The 25,255-nt window shown below is 33.6% G+C and overlaps 1 protein-coding gene across 13 annotated transcripts in view; it reads left to right on the top strand.

The window, feature by feature from the left end:
• AGFG1 (ArfGAP with FG repeats 1) overlaps positions 1–25,255 on the top strand; it is a 91,079-nt gene that overhangs the window by 41,684 nt on the left and 24,140 nt on the right. For 7 of the 13 annotated variants that reach the window (XM_031957911.1, XM_031957910.1, XM_031957907.1 and 4 more), the window contains exons 3-5: positions 9,986–10,101; positions 16,005–16,167; positions 19,074–19,230. In XM_031957911.1, the coding sequence (XP_031813771.1) occupies positions 9,986–10,101; positions 16,005–16,167; positions 19,074–19,230 (436 nt within the window). Of the gene's footprint in view, positions 1–9,985; positions 10,102–16,004; positions 16,168–19,073; positions 19,231–23,864; positions 23,880–25,255 lie in introns of all 13 variants that reach the window. The other 6 variants (XM_031957908.1, XM_031957913.1, XM_031957906.1 and 3 more) reach the window with 1 other exon arrangement.

Here is a 25,255-nt window from a genome sequence, read left to right as displayed (position 1 = left end):
TAGAGTGATAGTTTTCTTATTTGCCTATTCTGTTTTCTTCAATTTCATCTTCTCTTATTGCTATAACTGTCTTTTTCTTTTCTTTTTTTTCTTTTCTTTTCTTTTCTTTTTTTTTTTGAGGCAATTGGGGTTAAGTGACTTGCCCAGGGTCACACAGCTAGGAAGTTTTAAGTGTCCGAGACCAGATTTGAAATCAGAGTCTCCTGACTTAAGGGTTGGTGCTCTGTCCATTGTATCACCTAGTTGCCCTGTAACTGTTTTTTTCTATTACAGTATTGAATAATATTATAGTTGTGTTAATGGATATCCTTGGTTTACTCTTGATGTTTTTTCCTTGCTTTACTCCTGATCTTTTTTGGGAAGGCTTCAAATTCATCCCCATTACGGTTAATGCTTGCTGAAAATTTTAGATAAATGCTATTTAACATTTGTAGAATGAAAATTTTAATTACAAATCAACTACCACATATTAAGACTAAGCAAAAGGTGAGTCAGATTGCTGTTGCTAATTGTTAATTCTTAATTAATCCTAATCAGTAGATGAAAAAACTGGTAAGTGGTTTTAGATAGTCTAAAATTTACATGTTAATTTCTTTAATAAAACTATCAGACTTTATCTGGAGAGAAATGAACAGTTTGATCACTTTTTGTCCTCTAGTTGCTTACTTTTTTTACTTTTAGCTTTATGTTAGAAATTGATTACCATTTCTAAGCAAAAGATTACAAAACATTAACCTTGTTTAGTTGATCCTTCTCTAAGTTCACTTTCTATTGTACGTTATCCTTAGGAATTGGATACTGGGAATAGGCAACACGTTTTTCTTTTGAAAAGCTTTATGATAGTTGAGTATAATTCTGGTTGAAATTATGTCAAGAAAAAAGATTTAATCCAATAGCCTCCAAAGATATGTCAGTCTATTTTTTGTGAGTTCTAAATGTTTGGAGATTTTCTTCCTTTCCTTCCTTTCCTCCCTTCCTTTCCTTTCCTTCCTTTCCTTCTTTCTTTTTCCCCCAATACATAGAAAAATAGTTTTTAACATTTACCTTTGCAAAAATCTTGTGTTCCAAATGTTTTTCCCTCTCCCTCCTCCCCAAAACAGCCAGCAATCTGCTATAGATTAAATATATGCAATTCTTCTAAGAGGTTGTTTCCTAATATTAAAACTCTTTGCATTACTGTTGTGCCCCCCCACATCCCCCCCCAAAAAAAGTTAGATAGTGAACAAGCATTTATTAAACTCTTTCTGTATATGCTAAATCACTATAGTTAGTACTAGAAATAAAAAGAAAAAAACAGACATCTTGGTGTTTGGGTTTCTCCCTTCCCTATGGCAGACCTTCAGTTACTTGAAGATCAATTATTGGAGAAGGCACAGCCAAGATAGAGTAAAGGCAGGAACTCACCTAATCTTTTCCCCCAAACTGCTCCAAATTCTTTTAAATAATAACTAGACAAACTTTAGAGTGTCAGAATATTTTCCAGCTGAAGACACTTTGGAAGAAATTTTAGAGGAAAAAAGGTCTGTGGGAACCCAGAGAACAATTCTTTTTTTTTTTTTTTTTAATTTTTTATTTAATAGCCTTTTATTTACAGGATTTATACATGGGTAACTTTACAGCATTAACAATTGCCAAACCTCTTGTTCCAATTTTTCACCTCTTACCCCCCACCCCCACCCCCTCCCCTAGATGGCAGGATGACCAGTAGATGAAATATATTAAAATATAAATTAGATACACAATAAGTATACATGACCAAAACGTTATTTTGCTGTACAAAAAGAATCAGACTCTGAAATATTGTACAATTAGCTTGTGAAGGAAATCAAAAATGCAGGTGTGCATAAATATAGGGATTGGGAATTCAATGTAATGGTTTTTAGTCATCTCCCAGAGTTCTTTCTCTGGGCGTAGCTGGTTCAGTTCATTACTGCTCCATTGGAAATGATTTGGTTGATCTCATTGCTGAGGATGGCCTGGTCCATCAGAACTGGTCATCATATAGTATTGTTGTTGAAGTATATAATGATCTCCTGGTCCTGCTCATTTCACTCAGCATCAGTTCGTGTAAGTCTCTCCAGGCCTTTCTGAAATCATCCTGTTGGTCATTTCTTACAGAACAGTAATATTCCATAATATTCATATACCACAATTTATTCAGCCATTCTCCAACTGATGGACATCCATTCAGTTTCCAGTTTTTAGCCACTACAAAAAGGGCTGCCACAAACATTCGTGCACATACAGGTCCCTTTCCCTTCTTTATAATCTCTTTGGGATATAATCCCAGTAGTAACACTGCTGGATCAAAGGGTATGCACAGTTTGATAACTTTTTGAGCATAGTTCCAAACTACTCTCCAAAATGGTTGGATTCGTTCACAACTCCACCAACAATGCATTCAATGTCCCAGTTTTCCCGCATCCCCTCCAACAATCATCATTATTTTTTCCTGTCATCTTAGCCAATCTGACAGGTGTGTAGTGGTATCTTAGAGTTGTCTTAATTTGCATTTCAGAGAACAATTCTAATTCAGGAAATGCCATCCCCAACCCTGGCCCCAGCCCCAACCCCGGCCTACCCCCAACCCTATGCTAGTAAAGTGGACATCAGTCTAGGGACCTCTGAATCAACTATCAGTACTGGTGGTTTCTAGTCCTCTCAGTCCAGAGATACCAAAGATGACTTGGAAAGTCAATAAGAAAGGTGTGTGGAATTAGAGTGGGAGCCTAGTGAGCCTTCCCAATGCAGCCTCTGTCCTAACCCCAGCCCTGATCCCGCTTCAGCAAAGTAGGACTTCTAAATCAGCTGGCACTACTGGTGTAGTCCCAGACCTCTCAGCCCAGAGATACCAGAGAGGACTTGGGAGTCAACAGGTCTGTAGCAGTAGGGTGGTAGGTCAGAGCACATTCCCAGTGCAGGCCATGCCAGCACAGTCCCAGTCCCAGAGCCACCTAAGAAGGACTCTTTTGCTTTAGGAAAAGATCTTACAACGACAGGGAGGTGGTGACACTTCAAAAGCTCCAGGGGCAGAAAAGAGAGCTTGTGGTCAGGTCCCTAGAAGGATCTCTGAAGTCAAAGGTTCTACATCCAAAGCTTTCCAAAAAAAGAGAAATAAGAATTTGTCTCAAAATATGAAAAAGTTTAAAAGGGATTTTGAAAATCAAGTTAGAGATGCCATCTAGGGGAGGGGGATGGGAGGAAGGAGGAGAAAATTTGGAACACAAAGTTTTGTAAGGGTCAGTGTTGAAAAATTATCCATGTATAGGTTTTGAAAATAAAAAGCTTTAATTAAGAAAGAAAAGGAAAAAAAAAAAAAAGAACCATACAGCTTCAAAAAAAAAAAAAAAAGGAAAGAAAAGAAAATCAAGTTAGAGGAAAAATTAGGAAAAGACTTGAGAGTGATACAAAAGGGAAATACAAAAACGCTAATGAGGAGAATGCCTTAAAAAACAAATTGGCCAAATGGAAAGGAGGTACACAAAGCTCACTAAGGAAAATTCCTTAAGAATTTGAATTGAGCAAATGGAAATTAATGATTTCATAAGAAATCAAGATACAATAAAGCAAAATGAAAAAATTGAAAAATATCATTGGAAAAACAATTGACCTGGAAAACAGATTCAGGAGAGATAATTTAAAAATTATTGATTTACATGAAAGTCATGATCAAAAAAAGACCCTGTACATCATCTTTCAAGTAATTATCGAGGAAAACTGTCCTGATATTCCAGAATCAAAGGATAAAACAGAAATTGAAAGACTCCACCACCTGATCCCAAAATGAAAACTCACAGGGATTTTATAGCTAAATTCTGGAACTCCTGAGTCAAGGAAAAAATACTGCAAATGTCCAGAAAGAAACAATTAAAGTATAGTAGAGCCACGGTCAGGGTAATACAATATTTAGCAGCTTCTACATTAAAGGACCCAGAGGGCTTGGAATATGATATTCCTGTGGAGCTAGGATTGCAACCAAGAATCACCTATGCAATAAAATTGAGTATAATCCTGCAGAGGAAAAGTTGGTCATTCAGTGAAATAGAGCATTTTTAAGCATTTGAATGAAAATAGCAGAATTGAATGAAAAATTTGATTTTCAAAAGCAGTACTCTGGAGAAGTATAAGAAAATAATTAGGGAAATATTATAAGGGACAAGGTTTAATCTGTTTACATTCCTACATGGGATGGTGATACTTGTAACTTATTACAACTTTCATTATTATGATAGAAACAAGACACAGATGTAAGTTGAATTTGAAGGGATAATATTTTTTAAATGATGAAATTAAGGGGTGGGAGGAATGTATTGGGATAAAGAGAATTGTGTAAGTTATCTGTCATTAAAAAAAAAGTTTTTGTAGTGGAGGGGAAGAAAGAGAGGATAGAAAGCAAATGAATGAATCCTACCCTCATCAGAATTGGCTCAGAGGAAATGGCACACACACTCTAGGTATAGAAATGTATATCTAACCATGCAGGAAATAGGAGGGAATGGGATACAGGAAGTGGGGGAAAGGGTGATAAAAGAGAGGGCATATTGAAGGATGGAGGGATCAGTAGCGAAATACTTTTGAGGAGAGATAGGATGAAAGGAGAAAGAATAAATATAGGGAAATAGCCATAGTAATTGTAAAAAGAACTTTAAATTAAGTTTCTTTGATAAGGCATTCAAATTAAAAAAAAAAAAAAAAGCCATGTCCCAATTGATAAAGGATCAAAAGATAGGATCTGTGCCAATTCATGCATATCCTTTGACCTACTACTAGACAATAATAACTACTAGACAATAATACCAAGAGGTTTTTTAAAAATGACCTATATGTATCAAAAGATATTTATAGCAGGTCTCAGGGCAAAAAGAAAATTGGAAATTGTGGGGATACACATCATTTGGAATGACTCAACAAAGTGGCATGTTTTTGTGATGGAACATTATTTTTCTATGAGGAATGAAGAGGATGCTTTTAAGGGAAAAAAGACACCTGGAAAGTCCTAAATGAGCTCAAGCAAAGGGAAATGCTGTATACAATGTAATAGCAAAGTTCTGGGATAGCCAGCTGTAAATGACTTTGCTATTCTCAGTAGTACAATGATCCATGACTACTCTGAAGGACTTACAATGGAAAATCTTGTCCATATCCAGAAAAGGAACTGTTTGTGTCTGAATATAGAGATTGAAGCATATTCATTTTCTCTCTTTCTTGTCAATTTTATTTTTCTTGGGAGGTGTATGTTGTTTTTTTTGTTGTTGTTTTTTTTCATTAAGGTTCTTTCACAACATGACTTTTTATGGAAATGTTTTGCGTTATTTCACATGTGATTTCTTAATTGGGGGTGGGGATAAGGGAAAGAACTTGGAACTCAAAAATTTTAAAATCAAATGTTAAATTGTTTTCAATGTAACTGGTGTAAAATATTAAAAGAAAAACAGCTACCGAGTATTCTCCTCCTTCCAAAAGTCTTTTCTTCTCTTGAGTAAACATCACTGCTTCCTTCATATGATGTATATTCCTTCATCATCTTGGTTGGTTTCTGCTGATTATTCTCTAATTCAGTCGTAGGATCATTTTATTTTCTTTCTTAAAATGTGCCCAGAAACTGAATTTAATACTCTAGGCATGCATTTTGACCAGGGAATAATGCAATGGATGATAGTTCTTTAATCTTGGAAACTTCAAGAGTGTAGGGGACATCTTATTAATTTATAATGAGTCATTCATGCTCCTAGTGGGATTTTAAAAATAATACTAGTTTTTTTGGTATGCATTCTGTAAATAGACATTTAATTGGTGTAAGCAGAGAAGTCTTAGTAAAATATTGGATTTGTAGTGGTGGATTGTCATTAATGATGATGAAATAAAGGTTAGATTGGATATCCGTAAGGTGTCTCTTATAAAAAGGGTCTAATTGTTTTAGGATTATTTGCATTTAGAACATGTATTTTTAATAATTAAATAAAGCTAATTTATAATGTTACCTAAAAGCAGGTTTAGAGATAAAACATAAGCATTGTTAGAAATAAAATTTTAAAATAGTATAAATGATTCTTTAGCTAAAATATCATAAATTTTTTTCTTGCAGATGTTAGGATGATTTTATACTACATGTCTAGGTGGTTGTTTTTTAAGCCATATCTAGGTTGAGGTGTTTGTTAGTTTTGTTGTTGTTGTTTCAATCTTTAATTGGAAAAAAATGGGACAAACTCAGACTTATTTTTTTCCTATACTTTCTGTGTTTTCTTTTTGACTATATTTCATTTTATTTCTGATATGTTTGAGATTATAACTGAAGTGCTTAGGAACCACTCTATATTTTTGCTCTGTGTACTTAATTTTCCTTTGAAAATTGAGAATTTACTAGAATGCTTTAATTAAATCTATTTTAATGCCTCCCAGAAGCTTTCTACTTTGCTTTCCTATATTTGAGGGAAAGAATAGCTAAAGTCCTGTTATTTCTTACCCATTGCTTTTTAAAGTCTTAAGGACAGTAATTTTTGTTTATGTTCTCCTTGTAATGAAGAGGTAAGAAAGGGACCTGGGTAAGAATCCTGGTACTAATGTTTTCTGAATAATTTATTGCATTGATTGTGCATTTATTTTTATGAAATTTTAGTTATATTTAAGATTTTACGAATTTTATAGTAACAGTTAACATTAAAATTCCATCAATGTTCCTTTCAGAGTAGTCTTCAGAGTTGTATTGGGATTAAAGTGTGTTGGGGGGTATGATTTTGGATTCTAAAGATACAAAGATAAAATGAGACATTACTATGATTAGAAAATAAGTGCAATTATGAGGTCCGTGCTCTCATGACTCTTACAAAAGGGGAAATTAATTCCAGTTTAGAAGGAGGGGAGGGAGGAGAATGGAGAATGGTTTTGGGTAATCAAGGAGTGGTGGCATTATAGTTGGATCTTGAAAGGTGGCATTTCAATAGAAGGAATTTGGGTTGAAGTTGGGGAGATTTTATTGGAGACAGGTGAGCAAAAGGCTATACCATATGGGAGAAAGTGGGATGAAAAGGGGGACAATATGAAAGGTAGTCTAGTTTGATTGGGAATAAGAAGAGAAACAGGGTAAAATAAAATTGGAAAAGTAGATTTGAATGAGATACATAACAAAAAAGATTGAGAACCTTGTAACACCCACATTTCTTTCAGGTTAGGAAAAATAGCTTTTGATAAAACAGGAAATAGAATCTTGAAAGAAAGAGGGGAGAAGGATTATCATTTTTTAAGCTCCTGATAGGTGCCCGGCAATATTCCAAGGTCTTCCCGAAACCTCATTTGATGGATGTCATAAAAGGCAAGGTTAGAGAATCTCAAGGAGGGGTTGCTTGTTATACTGCAGACTTCAAGGAAAATGAAAGCTAGAAACAAAAAGTCCACTCCTTCTCTTTGACTATCCTGGGGAGAGCAAAGAAATAAGAACCTAAAATTAGTGATGACTAAGAAATCAAAGAAAAGAACAAGTACGAAGACATTGAGAAGGGGACTTTTTACAAGATTTGATCACTGATTGTGGATGTGGAAAGTAAAAATGGGAAGAGAACATCAAAGAGGCATCTGAGTGTGTGTCTGGGGGGCGTGTCATTAATTTTAGAATTAAGTAAAAGAGATGAATCAAGTGTTGTCTGTGTACTTGGGGGAGGATTTTAGTGTTATTAATAAAGTGAATGTTAGTTATGAGAGATGATAGGAATGAATAAAATATTAATAGTTACTATGGGCTTTGGGAATACAGAAACAAAAAGCATAGGTAGTTTCTGACCTACAAAAAAGAAACTAACAAAAAGGGACAATGCATAAAATGAAAAAAAAAATCATCACTTCTCTATAAATTTTTATCATCAATGACAGAAGAATCGCTATACATGTATCATAACACTTCAGGCCTAGTAGTGCTAACTATTGGGAAGATTGGCCAGAAGTCCAGACAAAGTCACAACCCTTGGAGGAAAGCCATGCTAAAAAGATTTGAGAAATTACTGAAAAAGGGAAAAAGGTGATAAATTGCTTTCTGCCCCAGAAAAGCAATTACCAATTTGTATATTAATTTTCTTTCTCATTTTTATAAAAACTTTTTTTTATAAAACTTTTATGAAAATTAACTATATTCATTTTGAATTTAGTGACTGGTTTTTACAATCGCTGACCGTATCTTCATAGTCATAAAATTGACTATAAAGTGCATGAAATACATCATTGCATAAGAAACTCCTTGTTAGGAAAGAGAGTTTTATAGTGGTATTTTGCTTCATAGGTTATTTGCTAGGTATTTACTGTGTGCACAGCACTGTGTTAAAAAGTAATAAAATTACTTTTGGGATATGTTCCCTAGTGATTGGTGTGGAAGTGCTTATGCAGTAGAGTGGAGTCCTTTTGAGAAAAAGCAAAAATTGACTTAAGCAAGGACCTGGAGGCACAGGGGTTATGAAGATGATGGAAATGGACATAATAAAATGATCTAGGAAATAAGTCAAATGCATCTTTTTAAAACATTTTTATTAAAGCTTTTTATTTACAAAGCATATGCATGGATAATTTTCCCAACATTGACCCTTGCATAACCTTTTGGTGCAAATTTTCCCCTTCTTCTGCTTCCCATATTTTCTTCAAGCTAATATTGAAAAGTATTTAGTTAAATATGACATTACATTTCATATGCTAAATTCTAATCTTTCCTATCCACATTCTCCACAACCCTCTCCTTACCTCTCCCCATCAAAATTAATGTTTTTCTGGTCTTATCTAGCCGTTTAGAACAGAAGCTAATTGTCTACTCAGCCAGGTCAGAAGGCTTAGGATCTTATCCCATCTCTGTTATTAACTGGTAGTTTCATCATGGCCATATTTAACTTAACCTCTCATTCCTTCAGTTTATATGTATTTACAAAGAAGTTTCTATTATTTGAGCTTCTAACATCTCATGTGATTCTAGTAATTTGTTAGCTTGGTGTTTCATAAATATTTGTTAATTGAGAGTTTGAAGTTAGAATCATAGAACTTAAAGCTGGAAGGGATCTTGAAAACATTTGACCTAATGTCTTTGTGCATAGTAACGTATTATTGTCCCTGTTTTATAGAGGAAGATTATGAGACCTAGAGTTTTAAATAAAATTTTTATTGGTGGATATATAATCTCACCAAAATGCCCTCTGATATTTCTCCTTCTCCTAGAGGGCCGTCCCATATACAACAAATAATAGTTTTGAGGACAAACAATAATTGGGAAAAAAACCTGATCAGCACATTGGAAAAAGTCTTAAAACATGTTCAATAAATCATGCTTTTTGGTGTTTCATTTCCTCAAAGGAATGAGTTATTTATATTGCTTCTTTAAGCCTATTTTTTTTGTGTGTGTGTGTGTGATTTGGAGCATCCACTTTTTATTTTTTTTGGTGGTGGTTCTTTTTATTTTGTTTACAATGTATATTCATGGTTGTCTTTACTGGTTTCCAGTTCTTAACTATCAAAATGATGCTTCTAAAATGCTTCTTTATATTCAATATAACTGCATATAGAGACTTTCTTGTCACTGATTACAGTAGTGAATTATCTTGGTCAAAGGACCTGGACATTTTAGTCACTTTATTTTCATAAATTCAAATTATTTTCTAAAATGCTTACAACATTGGTGTGTAGCTCCATCAATTATTGCATTAGTATTCTTGTCTTCCCATAATATCTCTAATATGGAGTATTCATATCTTTTGGTATCTTTGTCAATTTGTAGAGTGCAAGGTGAAACCTCACGGTTATTTCAGTATGCATTTCTCTATTAAAATGTTGGGAATCTTCTTTCATGTCATTGCATTGCATGCATTGAGAACTATCCTTTGGCCACTTTTCTACTGAGGAATGACTTTTACTATGTATGTGTTGTATGCGTGTTTACATTTGTTATATAAAACATTTGTTATTCCCTATATAAAAATTTAACAATAAAAACACTCTGCTTTTCTTGTCTTTCTTTTTATAGGTGTGTAAACAAATTTGGCTAGGATTGTTTGATGATAGATCTTCAGCAATTCCAGACTTTAGGGATCCACAAAAAGTGAAAGAGTTTCTACAAGAAAAATATGAAAAGAAAAGATGGTAAGTGACTATTACTTTACTAAATTCAAATGGTACATGATTTCTTCAGAGTGGGTTCTTGTTATTGTATCCAAATAGATGGTTTCATAAAATGCTCTGGGTTAGTCTTTGATGAATTCTTCTGACCTAGGCCTGAGAATAAATAAGCCTTCAAGTCCATTACTGGATTCAAACTTGAAACTTTTCAGTTTAGGTAGGATAGTCAAGATTTTGAGCCTTATTTATATTACCTACAAGGTTATCTTGATGCCATGGTAAAGGCATCAAAATAGAACTTTATAGTTTTACAAATTAAAGTTATTTTGAAGTATAAAAAATTGTTAGGTGGTATTTTAAAAGAAATGCAATTGTTTTACTTTTCTCCAAAGATGGTAGTATGATCCTTGTCAATTGTTGGAGTAGGTGACTACTATTTCTGTAGATTCTTTGCTCTTCAAGTCTAGAACTTACTCTTTTGGGCCTAGCCAAAGGAATTGTTTCTTCCTCATAGCTTTAGATTAATTGCCTCCTTTCTGGATCTATCAGTTATCTTTTGCTGCATATATTCTTCCCTACTCCAATGTTCCCCATTCATCTTAGGAGGTTGGTATGTTTCAAAGATCATCTAGTCCAATTCATTGTTGAAGAAGGAATCATTGCTTTAGTATCGCCAATAAGTGGTCATTGAAGCCTTTTGAAGACTTCCAAAGATGGGGAGCTCATTATCCCAGAAACTGTTTGAAACAAGATAAAAAACAATTCTGAAAACGCCCATTATTTGTCTCTTAAAAGGGAATCTGTGAGCCATCTTTTCATTTTGCTGAAACTCCTATGCTTCATGACTCTTATAAAAATAAAGTAAAGATGGGTATAATTCAGTTCTTCCCCAGGATCAAGGGTGGCAGTTACAAACAGATTTAAGTTTGATAAGGAAAACATTATCTAAAAATCATAACTGGGTAAATAACAAAGGCAACAAACATTTCAAAGGAAAACTTACATTGCACTGCTCATAAGTATTTGCAAAAAGGACCACCATTAAGAAAGAAAAAAGGAAAATGGATAAAAAACAGAATTAACAGATTACTGTCATTTTTAAAAAGATGTTTAGTATATAAAGCTCAATTGCTACATTAAGAAAACTAAAAATCTTAGAAACTGCTTGAGTCAATAAACATTTGTTTTCCTTACCAAGGACACCACAAGTTTAAGACGTAAACTCATTTATTAAATCTTATGGAAGAAAATACTGAAAGATTATGAGCAGTTCTGCCTCTTTAAACATTGTGAAGCAGTAGAATGATATAAAGGGAGAGAAGAAAAAAAGAGAAAGAAGAAAGGAGGAGGAAAGGAAAGAAAAAATAAGAGAAGAAAAGGAAAGGAAAAAAAATGAAATAAGCTGCGTTGTCCAACTAGAAGTGGACGATTGGGTCCCCAGTGAGGTAATTCCTTTTGCGTGTCCTTTATTCCTGAAGAGGACGATGGCATTAAGAAGTTAATGCCATAGCTGGTAAGTAAATTGGATTTCATGAGGGAGCACTGTGCAGCCTCACCAAGTTCACTCTCTCCTCTGGAGTTATCTTAATCCAGTGGCAAGATATACATGCCAAATGGAAGTAGCATTCCTCTAATGTTCCTTTTTGCCAATGATAATGTGCTAATTTCTTTAAGCACTGGAACATATACAAATGTTCAATCCAAGGTGAGCTCCCAAATTAATCAACAGAACACAATTCAATTATCCACAAAGGAAAAATCAAGTGGATGAAGAATATGTATTGTGATACATACAATGAGATGGATAATACACAGAATTAGTCTTTCAGCACATATATGTCAGGCAGACATTACTCCTGGGCAGTAAAATTGAACTCCTAAGAAGACTCTGGCTCCACTTTTATTAGAGTTCAGTAGAGTCATTAACTTGACTAAAGACACAATCTTTGCGTGCTACTTAATGGAACTTCTTGAAGAAGGAAGGAGGTCTAGTGACCCAGAGGTATATAAACAAAAAGCTACCATGATTTTGATTGGGTGGATTGCCTGAACTTCAAACTGAGTGATAGACATAGAAGGGGAACTTGGAAGTGTCAATGGGGAAATAGGAATATTCCAATTCCTTGCCTCTTAGACAGTGGATAATGAGTGAAGGTCAAATGAATGTAACTCTAAAGGTTGTTATGTGATGTTTTGAATTATGGCAGCCAAAGCTAGGAAAAGAATTTAGGTATCCTCCACATTCATCTTTAGTTTTGGGCCCTCTCTTCTCTCCCCAAACCACTTCATTTAGTAATCTCATCAGTTCCTATTAATTTAATTACTATCTCTGTTCTGATGAGTCATAGGACTGCTTCTGCCTCCAATTCTCTGACTTCCAATCTTACATCTCTAACTGCCCTCAGTCATCTCAAACTAGATGTTCAGTTGAAGTCTTAAAACTTAGCTTATTCACCAGGATGGGCGGAGCCTTAGGAGAGAGAAAGAGGTCGGGGGAAGTATTCAAATGATGTAGCAAACTTGAAATCTATGGCCTTGACTACTTCATAGTAATGGGCGGGAGAGATAAGGAAGGAACCAGGATGCCCTCTAGGTTGTGAGCCTGACGATGGTGGGAGGATGGCTTTGCCTTCAAAAATAAGATAGGTGTTTGGGGGGATGAATTCATTATTCATTATCTCTTAACTTTCCTTTTTACTTTTGAGAGCAACAACTTCCTCATCACCAATACTGATTGTGGGTGTTTATGTTCTATTAGCAAAGTGTTTTATTTATGTTAGATATCTCCCTCTGAGTCAGGGATCAAAACCACTGACAAAGTGCCTGTTTTTGTAAGGCACACTAAGAATGGTTTTTTCATTTTTGTGTGATTTGGGGAATAATAAAAAAAAAATTCATGACACATGAAAATATATTTTTATTGAAAGTCATGCTCATTTGAGTTTCTAAAGTCAATTCTATGAGTATTCACAAATTCACAAATAACATCAAGTTGCTTTTATATATAGTTTATGTGCTGTCAAAAGTTAAAATAAGGAATGAGATCTGTATTCCCAATACAAAGTTGCGGTAGATACATTTTCAGAGCTCAAATTACAATTCTGTTTTTTCTAACATCACAAGTACTAACAATTTTTATATTTCAAAATCTAACTATGCAGTTAAGAAGCTCCTTTATCTAACTTCCAATTAAGTGATTACTCTGCAGTCGCATGATTTTACTAAAAAGAAAATATCAGGAGAAGAATCTAGTAGAATGGCTCCTAAAATGATGAATATGTTAAATATCTACTCTTTATTAATATGCTGATACTGGCATACAGAATCAAAAATAAAATAATCAAGGAACTTAGATTCCATTGGGTGCTACTACATGTCCTACTTGTTATTCCGTTGTTTCACTTGTATTCAGCTCTTCTTAACCCCTTTGGGGTTTTCTTGGCAAAGACACTAGAATGGTATTTTCTTCTCCACCTCATTTTACAGATGGGCAAACTGAGGCAAAAACGAGCTAAATGACTTGCCCAGGGGCATAGAGCTAATGTCTGAGGCCAGATTTGAATGCAGGAAGAATAGGCTGTCTATCCACTGCCTCATTACTTGTGGATTTGTAGAGAAATAAAAATATATAAGCTTCTCTCCAGTTTTGAGTTAAAATTCCATGGAGACTTTTGGAACACCCTGCAGAAATCTTGGAGGATTTGACAGCTACTAGGAATATTAGGAAGTGATAATTAAGACTTGAAGGAAATTAGGAATCCAAAAGTTAGAGAGGTGGAGAGGAGTGAATTCCAGACAAAAGATTGACCTTGCAATTACAGTTTGAAAATGGAGCTTAGTGTGTGAAGAAATCTAGTAGGACTCCCTTCCATGTCTTAGTACTCATTTGCCATGTGACTAGGTTAGCTCCTTTTCTGATCATTGTTGGCAGCATTCTTATACATAGTGGAAAAATGCCTTAGAATCAAAACACTAAGGTCCAGATTCTGCTTCAGATGTAACTCTTAGTCATTTAACCTATTTTTGCCTGAATTTCCTCTTCTGTAAAAGGTGGAGGTTGGAATCTGACATTTAGAATTCCTTTTCAGGAGTCAGTCTATGATTCTGTTGTTGGTACCTACTGTATGTTTTTTCATTGCCTGCTGCTCCATCTCCAGTTGTGAGTACCTGAAGATTGTAGAAATGATTTCTCAAAATAACATCAACAGGGAATGTTGCTTTTAAAAACAGGGGATTTTGTGTCAAGAGATGCTGTAGTTTCCCAATTGCAATTTAGTTGCTCATCCAATAATTTCTCTCCAAAAGATGCACACAGACACATGCATGGTTGTGCCTGTGCATATGCACACATACACATGTGACTATGTCTGGCCAGTAACTATGAATCTTATTGCAGAAGCTGTATATTATATTGTGACTCAGTACAATCTTCAGTGCTCTATGTACATGAAAGGATTTCATTGTAGGAAATCTGTATTGGTGAAAACTTTTTTGCAAGTGTATAATCTCTCTTTTTTTTTTTTTTTTGCTTGATTTTAATAAGAGTACCCATTGAACATAATTATGTTTGGAGTACATATGCATACATATATGTATGTGTGTGTGTGTGTGTGTGTGTGTGTATATATATATATGAACTTATTTTGCAGTATTTTCTACAGTTGTCCTAATTAGTCATTTTTTAATCTGACAAGTATTCCTATTCCTTCCTCCCTTTTCCTCCTTTTCTCCCTTCTTCACCCCTCCATCCTCTTTCTCTTCTCTCCTTGTCTTTTTCCCCTCCCCCTTCCTCATAAAGTGCTTCTTCTTGGCTTCTTATAAGAAATATTTCTGATATACAGGCAGTCTGCTCAGCTTGGCTCTTGCTCAGCTTGAATCATCATCCTGTCTTTTTTCTCCAGTATTGACTCATGTCTTGTTTCTTCTCAAGACCTAGAACTCTTAGTATAATGAGAAATGGAGCCTTCCAACCTTTCCCACTCAACAAAACAGGCACATTTTCATGTTAAGCCATCAGCCCCAGTTCCCCTCATAATTCTTGTGCTGCTCCCAAGCCATTTTGCCTGTGTGCATGTATGTACTTGTGTTGTAACATATATATGGAAGACATTGTCTTAGATTTAATTTTGAAACAATTTTTAGGCTTGTTTTGGGGTGACCTGTTTTACAGGTATCTTTTTATTTAAAAAAACAAACTTCAAGAACAAAACAAGTCTCCTAAATAGTTTGAATGTTTTCTTTTTATTTCTTATTCCTTAGCTTTATTTTCTAACATGCTTTTTGCTTTTCTCTGCCACCTCTATATTATACAGGTATCTTTTTATTTAAAAAAACAAACTTCAAGAACAAAACAAGTCTCCTAAATAGTTTGAATGTTTTCTTTTTATTTCTTATTCCTTAGCTTTATTTTCTAACATGCTTTTTGCTTTCCTCTGCCACCTCTATATTAAAATCTCTGAATCTAAATATGTATATTGACTTGGCTTGGTTGATAGAATTTATGATTAGTTACAAAATAATTTGACATTTCACAATCATATGTCATCATTGAAAGCAGATTTCAGTAATCTTAAAGAATTAGAAGAAATTTTACATTGAAGATTTATCATACCATTAATTATACATTAATACATATTGGAAATATTTTTAACAAGATTTTTCAATGCATTTGGCTTTCTAGTTTTCTTTTAATTTTTTTTTTAAAGTACATGTTATTTAGCTACATCCATATACTTTTGAAGGAATGCTGGTTTGATCAAAAAAGGTTACTTTAGAAAAAAGTAAAACTTCTTTGATAAGTTTACTTCTTGTATTTTAGTATTTGCATAATCCTTAGCATTATTTAATCCAATTATGTAGTAACAACATTTCTTTGACTTTTGAACTTAAAAGATTGTCTCAATTCTAATACTTGATGTTTTATTTAGGTATGTTCCTCCTGAACAAGCAAAAGTTGTAGCATCTGTCCATGCATCTATATCTGGGTCTTCTGCTAGTAGTACAAGCAGCACACCTGAGGTCAAACCACTTAAATCGCTTTTAGGAGAGACAGCACCAGCCCTACACTTGAATAAGGGCACACCCAGCCAAGTGAGTAGTCTTAGAAAAAAAAAAAATTTTTTTTTTTTTTTTTTTTATGATTTATGCTTTAAGTTAGAATAAATGCCACAGTGGGAAATGTTTGACACAAACACCATTGTTTTTCTTATTGTTGTTAATTAAATGGTTACTAATCCTCACAGTATAATATTTGTAAGGTTCAATTACACAATATGTATACATAGTTAGAATTGAGGGTCATCAAATGTAGATATTTTTAACCTTTTGTCCTTAAGTATAGGAGATAAATATTTTTATTCAGTCGCTTCTGAAATCTGTAAAAAATATAGTACAACTTTCATGTAGCTATACTAATTTTATTGCAAAAGAAACTTTAAAATATTAAATGTTTTGTGGCCATTAATGACTATTCTTTAGTTGGTTAAAATTGGTTAAATCATACTTTTGCAAGATGCCTCTTGATTTTCTGAAATTTAAAAAAAAAAAGTGACCTTTTATATTTAGGCAATGTATTTGAGATTTGGTATATAGTCTAAGATGCTTATCTCTAAATCTATATTTTTTTCCCAAATCTGTCTACCAGTTTTCAAGAGTTTTAATAGGCTAGGAGAAAAGGGTTTCAAGGGAGATATGTAGTAAATGGCATGGATGAGACATATTATTCTCAATTTACACATTAGTACACTGAGACTTAGGTTATTTGGTTCATTTACCCAAGTAATTTCTCCGGGTCTATTTCAGGGTCAGATTTTTATGTTTCTAAATCATGGGGATATTTCTATCTCTCTCTCCTCCCCCTCCCCCCCCCCCCTCCACCACCCCCCCCCCCCCCCCCCCCCCCAAGTGCTTCTTGGAATCTTGAGTGGGTTTGGTTTTGTTATTTCTAGTAATCACAAAAGTCTATCTAATATTATATTGTAATCCTTTCATAAGATCATAGAATTTGGAATAGGGAATCTGGAATATCTACCTTGAAATTTTTATTGATGAGGAAAATGAGGTCCAGGGAGGGGAAAGAGCTTTTTCAGTATTTGAGCAAACCCTAAGTCTGACATGCTACCCACTTAGGCTGTGGGCTAAAGGTGACAAAAACGGTGAAAGACATTATCTATGTTTGATAAATTCACAGTCCAACGTGGGAGACAAAAGAGGATGCACACAGAACACATGGGAGGTGTTCAGTGGGGAAAAAGTATTGGAAAGATTTCTTGAAGGGTGATTTTAGTTGACTCTTGGAGATGTAGAGAGGGGGAGAATCAGAAGCCAGTGGGACAGCCAGTGAAAGAACATGAATTTGGGAGGTAGGGAGAAACTTTTGTGAGGAATATCCAGTGTTGTCTGAGGTGGGAGAAGCAATTCATGAAGGACTTGGAAAGCCAGATGATTTTATGGAATAGGGAATTATGTGGTCATATCTAACTTAGCTTTAGGAAGATTAATTTGACAACTGAATAGAAAATATTCTGTAGTGGGGAGAGACTTAAGGCAGGCTATGGCTGTAGTCCATACCTGAAGAGATGAGTCTGCGCTGGTGTGGCAGTGTCTTAGGTAAAAAGAGAATCTCTACAAAAGATATTAGAGAGGATAAGGAGTTGAGGATGATAAATTCACTTTGGGGCATGTTGAGTTTCAGACAAGCAGGTTGCAATGTGTAGTAAATAGCTGGAGATTCAAGACTGCTAATCAGGAGAAATGTTAGAGCTGGCTAAGTAGATCTGAGAATTGTCATCCTAGAACTCATAATTGCATCTTTGGGAGCTGAAAAGTTTGCTAAGTAAAATCAAATGGTGGGAAGAGGATCCAGAACAGAATCTTGGAACACTTGTGTGAATGTAACCTGAACTAAGATCTAGTAAAGGAGATTATAGAATAATCTGGGAAAGTGCAGGATTTACTGAGAGGAATTCTTTTTATTAAAGTACTGTCTCAATTCTTCAGTATAATCAGGAATGGGCTTGATGTGCTGTTTATTTTGATCATTAAAAATTCCAGGACTTTTGTGGAGTAAAGTAAAGGGACTTTTCTTCCTTGTGGCCTTGTTGATGAGTTTTTTGTTGTTGTTGTTTTTTTACTGATTTAGTGTTCTATAAACTGAAAGAACCTTAAAAAAATTTAAAACACCAACTCTATTTCCCAAGATAGAATTTTTATTTATAACTTATAGGTGATTCTGAAGTTTCTTCAAATTCTGCGATTCTGCATAGATTGTACTCCCTTATGATGTAGAAATTTGGTGTGGCTTCAGTTTATGATAGAAGCCAGAGTTAACCTATCAGCACATTGCTTTTATAGCCTTACAGTAGAATAGGACAGTTTACAACTTGTATTGTTAGAAAATAACGAACTTTAAAAAAAAAAAATTTTTTCCAAAGCACTTGTGTAATTAATTGTAGTTATAAGAAAGATAATAAACTCAAACTCTGACAAAAGAATATTTTGAGTCTGTGTTCCTCCCTTGACCCCCCCATCTCCACAGCTATGGAGAGGGGGAAAAAAGTCTTCAGTATCCCTCCTTTTTCCTTATGATAGAATGATCATAGATTATCTTTTTCATAGTATGGTCCTGACTAAAACTTAGTCTTGTAGTATGGACTTAAAATGTCGTGCTATAATAATGAAGTCAGGAGGCTTTAGTTGTGACAATTTGGGTAACTCAGTATCTGTAGCTTGTTTTAATCATCTGTCATGTATTCAGTCAATGTGCTATAAGTAAGTCCATACTATGGCAAGTTTTACAATTCATTCAAATTTTGCTCTTTGACAGATTCTTTTTGATTATTATTTGTATGAAAGTGATTAATAAAACAAGAAATCTACTTGCAATTACTTGGTCTTAAACCTTAAATTTTGTGGATTAGAGATAATGATAGTATCTAAAAATTTTGGTAGAGCAATTGGAGATGATATTTTTCTTTATAGCTGGTATATTTCTGTAGTCCCCTGTTGTAGTTCGTGCTCAAGGACAGCAGCAGCAAGAAAAGAAGCAGTTTGACCTCTTGAGTGACCTTGGCTCAGACATCTTTGCTGCTCCAGCTCCACAGTCAACTGCTACAGCAAATTTTGCTAATTTTGCACATTTCAATAGTCATACAGGTAAGATTTTTGTTTGATAGCTGCCTCAAATATATAATGTGTTAAGAAGTGTTTTTTCTGGAAATGTATTTTTCCTTTTTTTAATTTAATTTTTAATTATTACAGCTTTTTATTTACAAGATATATGCATAGGTAATTTTTCAGTATTGACAGTTGCAAATCCTTTTGTTCCAATTTTTTCCCTCCTTGCCCCCACCCCTTCCCCCAGATGGCAGGTTGACCAATACATGTTAAATATGTTAAAGTATAAGTTAAATACAATATATGTATATGTGGACATATATTTTTTAATACAAATAATTCACTGATTTTAATATGCTTAAGTTTGTTGTATTACGTTAGTCATTCCAGTTCAGGTTTTAGTTTTATCAGTTTCATCAAACAAAATCATTACTAAAATTTGCATTATCCATTTTTAAGGAAATTTTAAAGAAGTTCTTTTTGTATATTTTAACTATTGTTGACTGTTTTAGTTGTACTATTTTGTACTATAATTGGACTATTTTGATGAATAGAAAGTTACAAAAGAATTAAATGGATTTAACTCGAGATTGAAAATTAGGCAAAAATTTTCCTTTAGTAATAGATGTTAAAACCAAAGACAAAAGTGAATCTTTAAAATTTTTTTTAATTTTAATAGCTTTTTATTTACAAGTTATATGCATGGGTAATTTTACAACATTGACAATTGCCAAACCTTTTGTCCCATTTTTTTCCCCTCCTTCCCCCCACCCTCTCCCCTAGATGGCAGGATGACCAATACATGTTAAATATATTAGAGTATAAATTAAATACAAAATAGATATACATGTCCAAACCATGTACAAAAAGAATCAGACTCCGAAATATTGTACAGTTAGCCTATGAAGGAAATCAAAAATGCAGGTGGGCAAAAATGTGGGGATTGGAAATTCGATTAATGGTTCTTAATCATCTCCCAGAGTTCTTTTGCTGGGTATAGCTGGTTCAGTTCATTACTGCTCCATTAGAACTGATTTGGTTCATCCCATTGCCAAAGATGGCCAGGTCCATCAGAATATTTCCTCATACAGTATTGTTGTTGAAGTATATAATGATCTCCTGGTCCTCCTCATTTCACTCTGCATCAGTTTATGTAAGTCTCTCCAGGCCTTTCTGAAATCATCCTATTGGTCGTTTCTTACCAAACAATAATATTCCATAATATTCATATACCATAATTTATTCAGCCATTCTCCAATTTATGGGCATCTACTCAAGTTTCCAGTTTCTGGCCACTACAAAGAGGACTGCCACAAACATTCTTGCACATGCAGATCCTTTTCCCTTCTTTAAGATCTCTTTGAGATATAAGCTCAGTAGTAACACTGCTGGGTCAAAGGGTATGCACAGTTTGATAACTTTTTGAGCATAGTTCCAAATTGCTCTCCAGAATGGCTGGATGTATTCACAATTCCACCAACAAAAATTTTTTATTTTCAAAATCTAGATAATAGATTTATTTTTTTGGCATATGGTAATTTTTTTAGATTCTGGGCTCCAATACCATATATTGGACTAAAGGAGACCTTGGCTAGCCCTAAGGTCTTTTTATTTAGTGAATTGTTTTTAGTTTAGTCTCCACATCATCTTTCCTATGTATATTGTCATTTAAACTATTCTTAAATTACTCTAGGTCTATTCATGTATTGGAAACTTTCAGGAATTAGCGTATTGTTTGAGCTAAATTTTCCTTCTTTTAGTGTAGGTATTATGAATTTACATAATCTAGATTTTCCTTTTTCTTTCAAATGTCAAGGTTAACATAGGCTATTTAAATAACACGACATTTTTTTAGGCTAAGTCAGGCAGTTTCCATTAGTACTATTTCAATATTGTTTTAAATAATGAGGAGGGAAACAAATTAATCAGATGTAGGGAAACGATCACTCCACCACCGCTTCAGAAAGTATGTCCTTCCAAATTTATGTGGTCAGTGGACATTAAGAGATATTAAACCAATGGAGAAGCATCAGTAGAAAAAAAAAGCTTTTTGTTTTCATACTGTTTTTTGGGGGCCAACTCAGAATCTCTACTTTTTTTCTTTATTGCCTGTTCATGAATAGGGGCATTGGCCAAAGCTCATTCTTGCTCCTTTGTGTTTTAATTTCATAATTTTGAGGCTAAAAGAAAAAGGAGTTTGTGTCATATACAACATGATTTATATGAGTCTTGTAAATTAGTGATTTCCAAATTTTGTTTTGTTTTTATTTTCACACTAATTCTGTGAGTTGAGCTACTTGAATTCTTGGGATAAGGACATTCTCATCTGAATTGGGATCTGTTCTTAAAAGTTCTGAAATAATTTTGTTTTTGCTGATACAATTTCTGAACATCAAAAAAATGAGAAGAATTTTTTGTTACTTCCAGATTCCCCAAGAGTATACTAGTTTTCTTTTTAACCAGAATGTACAACTCTTGTTCCTACCTGTTAAGTGAGACTAGTGCTTTGTTACCTTCTGGATGCAGTGGTTGACAATTGCAAGTATGTTTATAACTTAAAACCTGAACAGGAAGTTTGTTGTCTATTTCATAATATATAATAATTTATGCTGAATTAAATTCAGGTTTCAACTTTATTTGGATTTAATCTATAGTCATTTTTTCAGTGTCTCTCTGCTTATCACCTTAACAGTTCAATAGCAGATTTCTAAAATCATTCAACCAAGTAGCATTTATAAGTAGCATATTATTTAATAACACCTATGAGCCAAACATTTTTGTCTTTTTTTTTTTAATGATAAATTGAAATAAATGTTCATAGACATCAGGATAACAATTATTTCATACATTTCAAATTTCTTTATATTTTTGAGCAAGTATTTTGAACATGAATCACTTTGAACAAGTGATTAGAATTTCAGTCAGCATTTAACATTACTGATCTCTTTAAATGTAAAACATCCTTTAAGGAAGAGTCAAATACCAAATTTCTTGTGGGTACAAGTTTTAGGTTTTTAGGGCCTTTTTCTATAGAAGCAAAAACAACTTTTGAAAGAAAATGTAATTTCTGCATGTATTTGTAAGGGTACAGTATTGCCACCATTAGTTGTAAAGCAGAGAGTTTCCATGGAATGCTTAAATTCTATATCTTAAGAGTGAATTGTCATTTGTCTTTTCTTTCCCCTTTGCCTGATTCATTTAAAAGTTAATTTGAATGTTAAATGATAAATATGTATTTATGGATATACACATATACACAATATGTGTTAATAGCATATTAAATAATATATTTTACAAGTAATAAGAAATGACTAAAGAAACTGGTCCTGTAGTCCCTTGGGCCTTGTGCCATTAGCATGCTGTAGGTTTGCTCAGAAATAATTTGCTTTAGATTAAATTCTAAATCTGAGTCATTATGAGTCAATCTTCTTTTTTAGAAGTCCTTGCAAGTAATATGAACTAATTTTATGTTTTATATTTTGGATAGAACAGATGAAGTTACTGTTGAATGACAAAACTTTCATCACCAATTTTTCCCGGTTTTTTATTTGTTTGCTTATTTGATCATGTCATAAATAGATTGATGACCTAGTAAATGGATTAAAATTAGAATTGTCCACAACATTGTTTATATAAATGTACTTTCCTGCAGAAAACATGGATTTCTTTTTGAGATAAGTTTCTTTATTAGTTTGTCTCAATATCCTTTGTTGTACTGCTAACATTTAAAAAAACTTTCATTAATCTTAATCTGAGTGATTCAACATTTTAGGTTTTTTTGTTAATATCTAACAGAATTCCTATCTTTGAATTTGTCCCTCCTAAAGCAACTACTTGCAACAAAAAACCAAAAAAAAAAAAAAAAAAGGAAAAGAAAAAAAGAGTTCATCAGCGTTAATATATTCTACATAATATCTACAAGTAGATTCAATATTTAATATCTGTAGGCCTTCGGTTCTGCAGCTAATGGGGAGATGTGACTTTTCTTGACTTCTTTCTGCAGCTAAGCTTATAGCAGACTATTTTTTAATAGTACGATTTGACTGTTGATTATTAAGAAGAAAACAGTTCATGACTCCACCAACAACATATTGTTTAGTTCTTTGGACTCTTTCCTCCTAACAGTCTTGTGAATTCAGTAGTATAACTAACCCTTTATCCTCCATCTATAGATAAGAAAACTGAGACTCATATTGAGTGATTTTTGCCAAAGTCATAATAGCTGGGAAATGGTCAAGAGGCAGCATTCAACCATTGGTCTTTCTCTGCTCTTTCCAATTGTAGTCAGAAAGGAAGTTGACCATGGTCTATAGTTTATATAGTCTATAGTTTATATGCAAAGAATTTCATAATTGGATATGGCTTGAAAGAACACTGAATCCAGGGATTCTTAATTTGGGTCCATTATCTTATTTTTTAAAAGTATTGTGATCACTGTTAAATTGTTTCCTTTGTAATCCTCTGTATTTTATTGTATAAATTTAAAGATATGGTTGTAAAAAGGAAGTTTCTTAAGACTGCCACAGGTGTCAGTGATAAACAAAAAAAGAGGTAAAGAATCTTTTATCACTCCAAACTTTGTATTTTATTTTGAGCAGTTTAATCTTTATTGAGAATATAGTTCCAGCTTTAAATTGAGAACTAAATTACATTCTCCTTATTCATTTTCATAGGAAACTATATTGGAGGTTTGTAATGATCCTTATCAAGTTACACTAATAAATGAAAGATAAGTGCTAGTTTTATTTATCATTATTATTTTTTATTTCTATGTTCTGAAAGAACTGCCTCCTATTCTTTTTACCATGAATGTTCTTGTCTAAATTCTACAGTTGGAGCATTTTCTCCCCTCAAGGAACGTATGTTCTATTGGCAGATAAAATATGAATAAAAGCAAGGAAGCATTGAAGGATGGAAGGAGGTTGGAAGCATTTATTAAACACTTACATATATGCCAGTACTGTGCTATATTGTGACTGTAGATACAAATAGAAAAGTAAGTTTGTCCCTCCTCTCAGGGAGTTTTAAAAAGTTAGACTTCAGGACCAAAAGAACACATCTGTGTAGAGATGCAAAAATAAAAGAAGTTGAGGTGAGAGGACACTGACAATTGGGAGGAATTGGAAAAAACATTTTTGCGTAGGAAGATGCACTGAAAGGAAGGTACCAATTCTCAGAAATGCCATTAAGAATGGATTGTGTTGTGCAAAGGGATGGAAGGGGGAAATTGAATAGAGTCTGGTTTTGAAAGTGCAAGGTATTGTATTAAGTGTGGAAGATAAAAAGAGACAAAGGTTGTATATTTTATTGAGAGGCTATCTATAGATGACTTGTAAGATAAATGCAGAGTAATTGAAAGGTAATCTGATAGGAAGGCATCAGCAACTCGGGAGACCTAGCAACCTTTATAAGATGAGATTTCAACCGAGTTTAGAAGAAAGCTAGGAAACTCAGTGATGTCAAAACATTCCATAATTTGGAGCTAGTCAGTGCAGAGGCTAGACAGAATATAGCATGTCATATTGCATAAATTGCAAGTAGGCCAGTATATCTAGTATCAAATGATTTATGGTAAGGAATAAAGTGAAAGACTTTAAAAATATAAGCAAAGTATTGTGACTCTTTCCCATTGTAATTCCAGAGGTAGAAAGGAGAGATAAGGCCTAAGAAGAAAAAAAAGCCAGATGTAGGTTAAAAAAGTTCTTCCTCCCCTCCTCAACACCAAGCATTCTTCCTCCAAGAAACTGCTTTTTTTTTTTTTTTTTTTAATTAAATAAAGAGCACATTTAAGAATGGGATTTCTCTTAGTATCCTCTTCTGCATCAATATAGGACACCTGCATCTGCTCTACGCTATGATTACTTCTTGTTCTCTCTTACATGCTTTCATTGGAGGAAGATTGCTTAATTTTTAAAAAAATTTTAATAGATGCTTTAAAATTTCTCTTTAATTTTTAAATATTAATATCCTTTAGTCTAATAATTGTCTGAAGTTGAAAGCAATCACAATTTATATAATTGGGATGACTATCACTGAAGTGTGGCTATCTTGCTGTTTTGTTACT

Source organism: Sarcophilus harrisii, chromosome 3 (assembly GCF_902635505.1).
Source record: "Sarcophilus harrisii chromosome 3, mSarHar1.11, whole genome shotgun sequence".
Classification (NCBI taxonomy): Eukaryota; Metazoa; Chordata; class Mammalia; order Dasyuromorphia; family Dasyuridae; genus Sarcophilus; species Sarcophilus harrisii.
Note: the sequence above shows the minus strand (reverse complement) of the source record. Positions and strands in the feature narration are given on the sequence as shown.